Below are 14,717 nucleotides of genomic sequence, written 5' to 3' on the forward strand. Positions count from 1 at the left end.
AAACATTCATTTATTCAAAATCTATCGCCCAAAATACTGACTCAGCAAAATAAATAAACGAAATTTTTATAGGAGTTTTGTCAGCCACGCAAATTAATTATGAAAAAAAAGTGCGAAAGGAGGTGCATAACTTTCTTCGAAATTTGTGCAAGTAAATCGGTCACGTGACGTACGCAAGTCTTACAATGTACTCCGAGAACAAATCAGCACTCAGAAGCTCTCAAATGGAAGTTATAAATTCTATCAAATGTAGGAGTATACAAGGCAGGAAATAAGATAAATTAAATAACAAATAAAAGGATCTGATAAATCAGCTGATTAGTTATCTTAAACACCGGATTTCAGAATTGCCATCAATATTTTCTTTTCCTACAATTTCCTACGGTTTTCTTTCTCGAAAAGACAAACAGATTTTTATAAAACGAAGTATTTCACATACATAATTAAATATGATAGTACCTTAATGCCATGTAATATTTCTTGAAATTTTATATGATTTAAAATAAAAAATAATTCTTCATCTTTAAGTAAAAATTTGTTATTGAAATTGATTCTATGAATTTGAAGCAAATATTTTATTTCTTTTCAGGAACGATTGCAGAAGTGTTTTTGTTCCAGAGACGAACAAAGATGATATTTAAATAGGAAACTAAAAAGAACTTTAACTCGCAAATAAATTCGAATAAGTATTTGCAAACTGACTTTAAGTGTAAGAAATAAACAAACACAAAACATTATTGCAAAAATAAATTGAATAAATTACTGACAGCTGTTCTTCACTTTCTGAGACTTGTTCAATATGACATCATCATTGGTAGCGGAAAGAAATTGCTGTTTAAAACAGCTCATAATTTTATAAGAGGGCCTACCTGACCGAGCTGTAGCACCCGCCGAACGCTGTGCGAGGATGGAGGTAGGGGGTTTGAATCCCGCTGTTACCCTGGATGTATCTTCGTGCTGTCCTTCTCTTTATTGTGCTATCTGTCTTTCGATTTGACAAAGGTTTATAAGAGCAAATTGAACACTCAAGCCTGCAAATGTATGTAACTCCAATGAACCATTATAATTTTGTAATTATGAGGCCTCCATGACCGAGGGATATTATCCTGTAAAACCCTCGAAATGTGAAGGTAGCGAACTCAAATCCCTCTATAATTCTGTGTAGATCTTGGTGTATCTGTTCTTTTTTAACATCATAAGTCCATATAAGCCGATGTTTGTATTGAGTATGCGTGCATTCAAACATTTAAAACTATTCGAAATAGATAGAAATAATTGAACTTTCGAGGAATATGTTCGATTCAGAAATCTAAATTTTTCCTCGTATTAACTTAATGTTGCCATTCGATAGATATTGTTATATTTTTGACTATTTTTTTTATTTAAATCCATATGCAGGTTCATTGTGCAGCTTAAGTTCGACGTAAATAAAGTACCTACCTACCATGTACAGGTTTGTATACTTAATACTAAGTAGAGCCTCATTAGCCGAGTGGTCTTGCTGTTCCACCAAAAGCTCTGGAACGTGACAGTAGCCGGTCCGAATTTAACTATAACCTTAAAAGCAGGGCTGTTGTAGTTCATTTACATCGCATTAGAGCCAACATATCATATAATTAATAAACATTAATAAACATATCATATGTAGAATCATGTTCATATTCTGAAAATAAAAATAAAGATTTAAACAATAATTTTGGTTAGAAATAAAAATTTAAACACTTTCAATAGGAATTCATGTTTAAAAAAATTCTGTTTTAAGAACTTCACCTGACCTTGTTGAATTTCATGTCTTAAAAAAAGCGTTATCATAGTTTTTATAAAATGTTATCTTTCGATAAAAAAGAAATAAAAAAAATTACCTGCTGGTTTTGGAGGTGTATTAATAGAGATAACGAAAAATTTCAATTCGAACTTCGAGATAAGATTTTCTATCGATTTTTTGCTGATGTCAAAGAAATTCTCTTCCTTGAAAATGGTTTGCTGTTGAGTAGGCAAATAATGGTAAGTTTGTTTTTCTCATAATTTTCAAAATCAATCATTACATCAACTTATTATCTAACCTTTATTAAAGCAAGGAGCCTATATTTCATTGTCTTATAAATATGTAAACTGTCATATATTATTTTCACATGATTATTCTAGCTAAGTTTTAAATTTAGTAAGCATACTGCCAATTTGATTTATGAAGTATTGTTCCTGGTATAGTTTTTTATTTTAATTGAATGAAGTTAATTCCGAGGCATTAGTCATAAGAGCTTAAAAAAATTATATGATTATATTTATATTAAAAGTACAATTTGTACTTACACTTTTCTACCCCCGTAAATGAGCTATCGTTACCTATTTGTTTATTTTTTCACTCTGATTCAACTAACTTTTGATTCAATTCTAAACGCTACAGAATAAGAAAAATATTTCAAAAGATGCAAGACTTTTTAAATATAGTAAATATTCTGTTTAGTTTCTCTTATATATTATTTCTTAAGTATCTATAAAAGTACATTGCTTATTCAAACTCATTTCTTTACGTGCATTCGCACTAAACACGAGATGATCGATATAAATTTTGTTATAACTATAAGCATAAAAAGTACTAATTTTGTTATTTTACCCTCTTTACAATACTATGAACAAGCAAAACATAGTGATAATTGTATTTTTCATACTTAATCAAGTTAGAGCAAACTAGAGTCGAAAAAAAAATTAAAATTTTAGAAGTTGCAATAGTTTTGTTTTTACACATAAAAAGTATTATCTCTGGATTTCACTTCGTATGAATAAAACCATTATAACTTTTACGCTATTTATCATATCTACCCGAGATGTTTTTTATTAACTCAGCATAAGAAATGCACATAGAAAAATGTGCTGTGCACCAAAAAAATGGACCAACCTGAATAACTTTTGATCTAAGGATCGGATTTTCGCGCATTATGACTGAATCTTAGTAGTTTGAGGGAGTGCTAACGATAACTTTGTGCTAATTATTTAGTGGAGACGATGTTTTAAATTACGAAATCAGGCACAAAAACGGACTTTTTCTGAAAAAACATACCTCCTTTTTTCAATGGATTCGGATTTCTGACTCCCAGAGAGGTATCTGCAATTTGGGAAATATGGACACCGTAGTTTAGATTGGAAAGCGGGCCAGAGTTAAGGTCTTTTAATGTTAATTTTACTTTTTTCGTATTTCGCACAGTGAGCGAGCTTCTTAAGTGAATTTGAAATTATTTGCACACAATTTTAAAATTCGTTAATCCAACATGCAAATAATGAATTTTATAAAATATTTATTATTTTTTATCATTTCATTTAATAGTAGTAATGCAATGTAAAAATATGTAATTAAAAGGTGTATATTTTTTAACTTAATTTCAAAGTATGTAGTTTTACATGGCAAAATTCAAAATTTGAGAGAAATCGGTTGAATAGTTCCTGAGAAATCGAATTTTTATCTATACGACTTCTTTAAAATTCGATTTCTCAAAAACTTTCCACTAAATTCCTCTCCAATACTTCCTCAAAAGAACTATCGTCGTCTTCTCTATCCTTTTATCAGTTTGCCTTTTCTACGAGTGGACTGGAACCGTTTTCCCCAGCATGGCCCATCTTCAAAGTGTAATAACTCCCGGCAATTACTGGTTTTCAGCGTCATTGATTTGTCAATACTTAGAAAAATCTTCGAAATGCAACAAGTCGTGATCCAATCGTTATTTTTGTTAAAAATGGACTTTAATTGTTCTTTGCCTTCATGTGTAGTAAAGTGGTCAATAAGGCACACCTTGCACTTGTTTCCTAAGTTTGAAATCTTATGTGTATGAATTCTGATTTTTATCTCTGAATTCTGAATTAAATTAAGAAAAATACTAATTTGCTTATAATTTGCGTGTAATTCAATTCCTTTCTCTTTATAGTTATTTGTAAACTGAAGTTTTCCTTCACCTTCCAAAAATTATTTTACTCCTTCACCTTCTAAAAATTATTTTACTTTCTCCTTCGAAAAAAAAAAAAAAAGTTCCGCAGTGGACTGATCGTTAAGACACGGTTCCCAGCAGATCACCGAAGTCAAGCATCACTGACTGCTGTCAGTGTGCGGGTGGAAGACCATTTGGATCAGTTTGCGTAGGGACTGAGGGTGTGCGGTATGGGTCCTCGTTAAATTGTTCTACCGTAAAGTGCTCGACTTCGCGTGCAGGTTGTTGGGCTACCGAAGCGGGGGTGCCATCACCTCTGCAGAGGATCAAAATTGTGATGGCTTGTCTTCGGATCATCGTCAGGGATGTTTCCCAGACCACCGCCAATAACCCATTGTGCAGCTCTAGTGCGACGTAAATTAACTACAACAACAATCTTGAAAAAAAAAAAACTATCCCATGTTTCTATACTAATGTTTTCCCCCCGTCAAACTTAACGCCATTTTATTGATTATAATAACGTTTGCTTTGTGCGCAGCATAGTTTCTTTCATCTCTTTTGCCATAAAGCGTTTACCTGATACCTATGTTCCAAGAATGGAATATGGACTTTGTGTTTGAACTTGGCGGACAATTAAATTTCGAACAAAATTTTGGACATACATTTAAAAATTTACTTAATGAAGTATTTTTTTGCTTTTAGTTTTATCTCGTTTCTATAATTGTTTGATTTTTTTTTATGAATTTAAGATGATTGACATTATCTGTTAATTTAATAAATAAGTTTGGAAAACTCAATCTAATACTAACCATTTTATAAAAGCGTAATTTAAACGGTGCCAAATTTGAAATTTGAAATATTATTTTAAAATCAAATGTTCCATTTCTGAGACATTAACAGCTTCAAGAGTTCAATTTTTAGATCTCATATGATATGTTGAGTTACATTTCACTTAATTCTCGAGTAGCGCGTAATATTAGATAACATCAGAAAATCAGTAAAATCTAGCGTTATCTTGCACAACTTTTAATATTGGAAAGATATAAAAGGTCGCTGTTTGTTCTGTATTACATAATAATAGATTCTATGCGAACTGATATTATCTAGCATTCACCGTAATATGATTTTGCATTAGTTTTGACGTGTTACAACTTTCTTACGTAAGCATAGGAGGGAGTTTGGGATTTGATTAATTTTGCTGACAAAGTGGAAGGAGTGTCCAGAATTCTCAAAAATATGATTACATTATATTTAAACAGCTCCAAATGTATTTTTCACAGTGTTGGCCACAATGATTTTTTTTTCCTTTTTTATCACTGGCATTGCACATTCTTATGTTTACTACTATCGATGTTCAACTGCGTAAATTTGTAATTTTGAATCCAATCCAGAAGACAAAGGAATTGAAACAAACAAGCCTTTAAGGACGACTTTTTGATGGAACTAACTCACAGTCGCGCTATCTGGAGATAAAAGCCACGAAAACTTCCCACGACTCGGTATGAGGATTCTAACCCATGATTTCTCTACCTTTTTTGGGGATAATTAACTTCTATACTTTGTTAGGTGCTAGTCGAAAGCAAAATTCGTATCTCTGGGATTCGAATTTGAGTGTCCCTATAAATTTGCTACAATGATATTGAATAGATTTTTGTATAGATAACTCAGGAGGAATTTCCAGTTCTTAAAATCTATATTATTTCCGTGATACATTTGTTGTTAACAATGAAGTTTTAAAATAAATGAATTTTTTTTTATTAACAATTTTGCTTGCTCTCTTAGCAATTTTATGCCTAATAGGTGTCGAACGAGACGAGAAATAAGGTTCTTTTTAGAAACTATTTCTAACAAAAATTTGAAAGATAGATGTAGATACTCTAGTATCAGGAAAAAGTATTTCATGAAAATAATTTTGAGCCTCATATTCTACCAGATGTCTGTAGAATGATGGATATTGTTTTTAAAACTCGCCGAATCTCAGGCCCAAGTGCGAATAAAAATGAAAAAAATGCAAGCCCAAAAATATTGAGGAATAAGAAAATGGAATTCGATAAGCCAATAGGACAGAAAAAGCCGGAAACAGTTTTGCAAAAATGTACCGAACTCGTTAGTTGTACTTCTTTTGACGGATTTCATAAACTTTCTCCCGAAGAATAAGTAGAATTGTTTGTCGATATGGCATCATTCTATGTACTTTACGAAAAGGGGAAGCTATTTGTATTTCAAAAAAGGACATCTTTCAACTTCGAAGTGAATATCTTAGTCTACTCTGTCCGAAGATATATACTGAAGTAGAAGTAAAGATGTATCTGTAATACCCACATTATGCCACTGAATCGTTTCAGTAAAGAAAGAAAAAAACAAAAACAAAAAAACTGTTAGACGCCAATGTTATAAGAATGAAACTTTAAAAATACGCCTACATTTTTTTCACTCAATATTTTTGTTTTTATTGTCTTAACATAATTTTCATTAACACCTCATGGGGGTCACCGGTGACCGGCGAAGTCAAGATTATTAGAAACACATAATTCGAGTAAATTTTTAATGCTTTTAATTTTTTTATATTATTATCGTTACTAAAATGGTTTGAATGAATTAATGCAATACATACTGAGAAAATAATTTTGGCCAGACGGTCAAGCCATGTAAAATTAGCGTGGCATTCAACGTGTTAATAGTATACTTATAATATTTCAAATTCTTTGGATATTCCCAACTAAATTCGTATTTAAACAGTTCACATACTCGCCCTCCACATTCAGTATTTACGCAATTAATAATTTTTACATATTTTCAAATTAACGATATAATTAATCAATTTTTTTTTTTAATTTAAGCATATCTTTGCAATTTCGTTAGTATAAAAGAGGAATGTTTAGATTCTTGTTAAAAATATTTAAAAAATATTTTTGAAAAGTTAAAAAATGCTATTTATTTTGAAACAATATGGTCACTCTTTTCAATTCCTACTATTAGTTCACCCTATATTTATATATCTTGTTCAAATTTTCAATCGTTAATAAAATATTTCTTTTTTCATCCACTCAAGTTCAAAAACATTTTTTTAAACTTGTAATGGACGACACTTGATGTTAAAACAGTTTTTTTTTTCAGATATTAATTCATTAAATAAAAATAATTCATTTTAAATAGGAGAAAAAAATTTCTCTTACATAAGATATTTGGCGGGATATGAATTTAGGAATAAATAAAGTCAGTGGAGAAGCGTGTGGATCGCTAGAAAAAAAAATTGTCTTTTTCAGATTCTAGTTTGAATCAAGGTGGGAACAAAATGGAAAATGAATAAATTAGTGAGAGTGAGAGAAAGTGTGTGTGAGAGAGAGAGAATATTGCTTCCCAAACGGACAATGCGAAAGGAAAGCGAAAAGAAAATATAGCACAACACAAGCGACGATTAGAGAACGAAAAAACAAAAGCGCCAAGAAAAGCTTGCAAATGAAAAATAATTGAAACGTTATTTAAAACAAGTGACTAAAATAAAAAAGTTTATTGTTGACCTACGTAGGAATTGACTTGAAAAAACTCATTAATTCCGACCACAAGGAATAAATAGTTTTATTGCATACAATTGACAGAAATAGAATAGAAAGATGGATAGATCTAAAAGTAATGCAGCGAAAGTTTTAAACATTGTCTTCTTCTAAGTGTATTATAGAATCTATATGCTGCAAAGTGTTCTGCATTAATGAATATAAATAAACGATTCAAATAGATGAGTCATCCATTCATTAAAGGTCACCAGTTTGATTTTTTTTTTTTTTTTTTTTTTTAGCCATCACCAAGTNCTATTCCTTCTTTCCCTGAACTGGTTCTGATCAAAGTCTATTGTGCATTAATTGCAGAGAAGCAAGAAATTGTTACCCCCTTTTTTTTGAGCTATAAAAGATTGAGTCCTTTTTTTTTTTTTTTAGAAAAAAAAAATTACACAATTTTGCATGATATAATTTATGTACTTTAATTCGCTTTTATAGAGCTTTAGAGCCCAAAATACAGCGACATTAGCCGAAGTCAGCAAATAGTATCATAGTTTTATTATTTATTTATTTTTCTAAAACCATTTGTTACTAAAACTATTTATATGTGAATGAAACAAAAATGCAAAATTCCTTTTTATTTTCCTAAATTTTTGAAAAGGACTTTATTTTGTTTGTTTTATTTATTATTTTTACTTTTTCTAGTTTTATCTATCCTCCGTTCGATACAGAATTGGCAAAGAAATGTAATGCTTCTATTTGTATCGAATTTTTTTTTTTTTTTTTTAANAATTTTTTTTTTTTTTTTTTTTTTTTTTTTTTTGCTACATTTAATGTTTTTAAATGTATTTCACGTAACATTTTTTCCAAACCGTATTTGCAACCAAAATTTCGACAAAATTTTTTTTTGAATAAATAATTAAATAATTATTACGAAGAATTATCGAGGAAAGTAAAACATTTTCATAATTCCATAAATTTAGCTAATACTATCCTCATTATTTTATAACTACATAGTTGGCACAAAAAAAAATATTTATGATGCACTGTTGGTGAAAGGAAAAAACAATGTTTAAACTTATAATAGTTCACTTAGTTCCTTTCTTTTTTCTTTTTTTTTTTACGTTATTTTACTTCTTTTTGTGGTTAATTTTCAAATTCTTTTTGCACCGAAGTGTATATCACTTTTTTTTTAACATCATATTTTATGTTTCAATATATTATCTAGGAGCATAATGATAATATGTTCATAGATAAAAACATCGTATTTAGTGAGATTATTGTTCAGTCTTAGGTATCAACCAACGAAGGGCAATTTCATAGTTGTCCGATTAAAACATTTTTATTTTTTGAAGTTATTGGAAGAATGTTTTTCTTCATTTTTTTTTCTTTATTTAAGTAATATTGATGCTTATAACTTGATGTTTTATTGCAGTTTAATTTCTACATTGTAATTTAACGTTCAACTTTTAAAAAAAATCGGTTCTATTACATTTTAAAGAGATTACCTAGTGATTTTCCCTTAGTATGTTTTTTTTTCTAAATGAATCAGCATAATAAATAACAACATATTTGCTTCCACATTATTCTTAATTTTGAATAAAATTTTAATATTAAGGTAATTATTGGAATTTATAAGCACGTCATACCAAAAAGATATTCATGACTGCTATATTTTTTTTTATTATGTCTCAATACTTAAAAAAGAAAATTTAAAAAAAGACTAGGAAGCTCAACCCCCTGCTCGTTCCTTTTCACCTCATTCTCATTTCATCATTATTAATTTCTTCTTAAACGTAAATATTTTCTACAAAAACACAAAATATTTTGGTTTCAAAATATGAATTATTTTAGCTTCATGTAAGTAAATTTCGTTCGCATGTTAATCATAATGACATGGTCAACCTGGATTTGAAAAATAATCATCTAAACCTGAAAGAAAAAAAAGGTTTAATTCTAAAAGCACAGACTGTGTGATTTAGTAAAAAGATATTGAGAATTCTACTCGTTGACTAGTGGCGTGCCAACTTTTTTTTGACTGGGGGGGCGAGCCAATGCAAAGTCATAAGCTTTGATTGATTTAATATCTTAAAGTTAGTTGTATTATTTTAATATTGTAATTTGTCTAATTGTAATTATCTAAACTATTTCCGTTGTTTATGACNGTCGTCACTGTTTTTGAAAATTTTCAACGAGTGCGTTTCTCTTTCCTACTATCAAAAACTACAAGATGATGAAATTTTCAATGTCTGTGGAGAAATGTTGGTATTGTATGAGATCACTAAATTTTGCTTAATTTTACACCACAGTTTTTTTCCCCTTTGACATATACTAAGCACCTAGGATAGCAAACGTAACCTCCAATATCATTTAAATAAGAGAACATTATAGTCTGTATAAAGAAAGAAATCTCCTTGATTTCGTCTGGAGCTGTTACTGTGACTATTACGATGTTTAGATAAAACTTTAAGAAGGCTTTTGGTTCTAGTCGGTGAGAGAAAAGGAATCAAGGGAGAGTGAAGATCCCCTCATTGAAATGATCCCCTAATTCTTGGTTCCATGCAGTGGCGAAGGGGTTCTTTCTTACAAACTATAGATATTCAGTTATTTTATGTCAATTCTGATAATTTTTTAATACTTCACGCCATTTAATTTAACGTTAAATATTAACAGTAGAAGGAAACCTCACTTGTAAATGCCATTAATGCATTAATTAAAAGATACAAAAATGGGTATAAACATTCATCATCGGAACAATACCTTTCCTGCAGCTCTTGACGCGTTTAATAGGCGATTAGAACGCTTGAATACGCCATCTGGGGAGAGTTTTTCATGCCTTTGGCTCTTTTCCCTTCCCTGTCCTCCTCCTTTCAGTTGTATAGGAATGTACATACTACGATATTTTCCCTTTTCTTAATATTTTTCCTTTTCATTTAATAAAAATACTTTTCAAATTTTCTTATGATACTTTCCTTTGGAACTATGTTTAATGTAGTTTTTAGTTCCATATAGTTTTAAAAATTAAAAGATTTTAATCTACATGAAGATCAAGACAGAAACTAACGTACTTCCTTCCTCTATGACTCTCCATCCGTTAATGGTGAAACCATACAAAGTGTTGCCATAGGTAGAGAGTTCTGCTCTACGCTACCTGCAGCCCATTTCGATCGCCAATTGCTCCAGTAAAAATTTTCCATAAGTCAGAAACAAAATGCTATAAGCTAGAAAAATAATTAGCTAATTTTGATTGGCAACAAGATATTTGTCCAATCACTAACACAGGACATTATGAAACTGAAACTAAAACAAACAATAGGTATATTAAGCGGGCTGTCACATGTTGTCAGAATTCCATGAACATTTTTATTTCTCTTTTTATTAAATCAGAAGCTGTATTTAAAGATCAAAGTTTCAGAATTTCTTGGAAGACATTATTTTGGAAAGTTTTGACTTGATCCCTCTAAAATGTAAGACTTACTGTTTAATATTGAACAAAGAAAATGCAATTTTGCTTGTCCTCTAATATTCTTGGTCATTTTAATTAGAAATGCCCTAATAGAGTATGAATTCGAAATGCTGATAACCCGCTCATTTTGTTTTATGCTGCATTGAAATAATTTTAAAAATATGTTTGTATTCCAAGCCATTGTAGTTCAGCTTTGGTTTCAGAGATACCCAAGATATTCTTTTTATTTCTTATCAGTATATTAAACGTTACAAAACTTAAGCATACGTAATTAATATACATAAATGCCACAATATATCAACAAGTTATTTTACTACTATATGTAACGTTTAAAAGGTACTATCTATAGGTATTACTACCCTGAAATTTTTAGTGTAATAATATTAACTTGCTAATGTATTTTTATAATTAGTGCTTGAAGTTAGAATGATGACATGAAGACATATTTATAAACCTTTATCTTACTATTGCATTAATTTAATACATTTTAATATGAACACTTTTTCCTAACACCTTTTTATATTTCTAAATTTTTATAAGAACAATATGCCTTTTCACACTCTACCTAGATTACTACCTAGATAAGTCCTTCCTAGCATTTGTGTATTGATACTCTTGAGTTTTGGTTGTTGCTGTCTTCCAGATTTTGAATGTTTGTTATTGCACCTATACAATGATAGAGGAAAAAAAATCATTTGATGTTTGTTGATATGAAAAATAGTAATCTAAAATTGAGGACATACAGATCTGATTGAAATAGCCTGCTTTTGTGATTTTATAATAAATATTATGCTTGAATTCCCAACAGCAGTCTTGCCTTGGTCCTAATGAGGCTCAAACATTTTTCCAGTTAAGTTCTTTCAAAATCAAGCACTATGAGATCAAAATTAAGATGTTTAATTTTGCTTTAATGGACCTGAATATCTAAACTACGTATCTAACTTTTGTCTTATCTATCTAAAGGAGATAGTTTTAATTAAATATTGGTCCTAACTTGGCAGAAAAATATTGCTTGATTCAGGCTCGTAAGCCTAGTAAGCGGCTGCATAGGACTCCGAGTAAGTAGGCGCCAGGGTCTAGTAAGGTTAGATTTTTTTAAAAAAAATTTAAAATTTACGTTTTACTCCCCTTTCTATTAGTACTCTGGTAACAAAATAACCCTTTAAGCTGTGTAACAATCTAGTATTCCTTGTATTTCTTATTCCTTATCCTATTTCCCTATTCCTTATCTTTTCACTAGTAATGATGACTTTCTGGAGAATATTTCCATATCGTGATATTCCGCGCAAACTACAATCGCCAAGGTGCCAATAGATTTTAAACTTGCAAATTTTTTAATAAAACACTTGTAGATGTGTGTTTGCCTGGGGGTGGCTGTATGGTGTGGCAACTCCATTCGAGTTGATCCCTTTCTGTGATGTTTTTTTTTTTAAATTTTTTTTTTTTTTAGTATCTCTCACGGACCACTGCCCGGAAGATACCAAGACTAGGCTATTATTCTGCTGCACGTCACGATACGAAAATCTCCCCCTTTCCCTGACAATTTACGATCTGCTAATATAGAGATGACAGTCACTTATTAAGACTCAAGCCTATTGAGTAATGTTCCTTCGAGAAAATGCTTTGGGGACAATGGGAGTTACTTGAATTATTATAATTTCATCTCCCGAAATGCCCTAAGAAAAATTAATGAGATGGTAAGCGATTTTTATGTAAAGGAAAATGGGATGTGGCAAATATTGGTGCAACATTGGTCTCACAAAAACAATACAAAATTAAGGTAAACAAATGAGCTAAATGTGGTTTCTGATTTGCCAGAAAGATTAACTATTATGTACTATGTTAAAGGAAGGGTATAATAGACACTTTTTTAATTTTCTGTTGCGCAGTGCTTTAAAAGAAAGTATCCATCTAAAATTTTTCTTAATTTTTCAATTTATAAAGGTATATCAGCAATTTCAAATGTTAGTTTTTTACTTCATTCTAAAAGTAGGTAAAGTTTACATTGTATTACATTCTTTCAGTTAAATAATAATTTTCTGAATTTTCCCTTTTTGAAATGTATTATAAAAGTTTTATAATTATATTGTTTTCTTTTAGTTAAAAAAGATTTCTAAATCATAAGAAAAAAAATTCTTTTAATTAGTATGAAATAATGTTAGATTATATCATTCATTGTTATAAATAGTTATTAAATTAGTTCTTTTGTTCTCCATTCTATTGTATTTTCATTTATTTTTATGTAATTTAAAAATATTTTCAATTTAAATTAAAATATTTAGTTAATTATTCTGCAATTGATAATTTTATCTGTGAGACTTTTAGCCAGACTTTAAAAAAATTAAAAAAAGGCCAAATAAATATAAAAATAATATAAATAGTAATAAAATAATATATAATTCATTGATGTATTGTTGATTTTTCAGATTTCAAAATATTTTGTTTTTCTATATTTTTGTGCTTAATTTTCCTTGTTTGTAATTTTCTCAATATTCAACTTTAATTTTATTCAAATTTGACATAATTTTAAAATTATAATGTTTGTTACTTCTCACATCGATAAATAATAATCTTAAATGTATCATTTTTTTTTTTGAAGTTAAAAATATTATTTTTTTTTTTAAATTTTTCCCATTTTAAAATTTAGTGATTTCATTTATATTTTAGTTATTAATTTTTACTTTCTTACTGTTTTTCTTTAAATAGTAGTACAATTTTTAAAATTTCTTAAATATTTACTAATAAAAGATTATATTACTGTATTTATTTATTTTTTTCATAATATTGTATTTGCTTTTTTTTTGCATAATAAAATTACCAATTTCAGAACCAAGGTTAAAAACAGGAATGTTTGGAACAACCTTGTTCAGCAAGAAATAGCCTACAGTGGATTGTAGTTCCATTTATAAAAGAATTATTAGGGTGAATCATAGTACTATGAGGGATACTTTGATTAAATCAACATTTTTGTTTTATCTTTCAGCATGTACAATCAACAACCTCCTAATCTAGGATTTATTGGACATTCTAATCAAAGCTATTCACCAGATCAGCAGAATCCATATCCTCCGCCAGTTTCACCTATATTATCAAACTATCCACCAAATTCGAATACTGTCCCTCAACAACCACTTCTGAATTTTCAAGCAATGGGAGATTTTCATAACTCTGGACCTGGCTATCCTCAACAAGGTAATTGGAAGATTAGTAATTAGGAGACTAGTCTTTAATTTATAAACTGTTTTTTATCCTATAAAAATCCTAAGAATATAAGAAAATTTATTGGGGAAGGGTTATGAAAATGTTTTTTCTTTTATAATTTTTTCTATGCATGGTAAAGATGGACAACAAATTTCAGTGAAAGACCACTTGAGGAAGATTTCCATATTACGTGACAGAATAATCGACAAGTCTTTTCAACTTCCGAGCAGCTGCCTGCTAGAAACTAAAAAAAGCATGACAGAAAAAAACCAATTCAAAGGGTATAACTTGTAACCACCCCCAGCATACCTCTACATGCTTTGTTTTTTTAAAACTTTTTCCATTTAAAATCAATTTGGGGGCTTAGCAACTGTAGGTGGTGTGGAAATACCCCTGCCACTTGCACAGCAGGATGACTAACGAAGGGCAGGTCATAACGAGGCGTCATTTTTAAATAGAAATTTGTGTTATAAGCACTAGACTTTTTTAATCAGTCAACTTAGTAACATCTAGATGGAAAATAAGATACTTTTAAAAAGTAAAATGTATTTAAAAATTAAATAATTGATATCTTTTTGAAAATATTGCCTTTTTTACATAAACAAATTTATGAAAATAAATATAATCGTTGGGGGT

At 29.5% G+C, this 14,717-nt stretch overlaps 1 protein-coding gene across 2 annotated transcripts in view; it reads left to right on the plus strand.

The window, feature by feature from the left end:
* Nucleotides 1-1,864: 1,864 nt before the first annotated feature.
* Nucleotides 1,865-14,717, plus strand: part of LOC107449640 (protein SSUH2 homolog) — a 38,463-nt gene continuing 25,610 nt past the window's right edge. Inside the window, exons 1-2 of one of the 2 annotated variants that reach the window (XM_071178906.1) lie at nt 1,865-2,004; nt 13,864-14,072. In XM_071178906.1, coding sequence (XP_071035007.1) covers nt 13,865-14,072 — 208 coding nt within the window. In that variant the 5' untranslated portion in view covers nt 1,865-2,004; nt 13,864. Of the gene's footprint in view, nt 2,005-10,695; nt 10,882-13,863; nt 14,073-14,717 lie in introns of those variants that run through there. The other variant, XM_071178905.1, reaches the window with a different exon arrangement.

Source organism: Parasteatoda tepidariorum, chromosome 3, assembly GCF_043381705.1.
Source record: "Parasteatoda tepidariorum isolate YZ-2023 chromosome 3, CAS_Ptep_4.0, whole genome shotgun sequence".
In the NCBI taxonomy this organism is placed as follows: domain Eukaryota; kingdom Metazoa; phylum Arthropoda; class Arachnida; order Araneae; family Theridiidae; genus Parasteatoda; species Parasteatoda tepidariorum.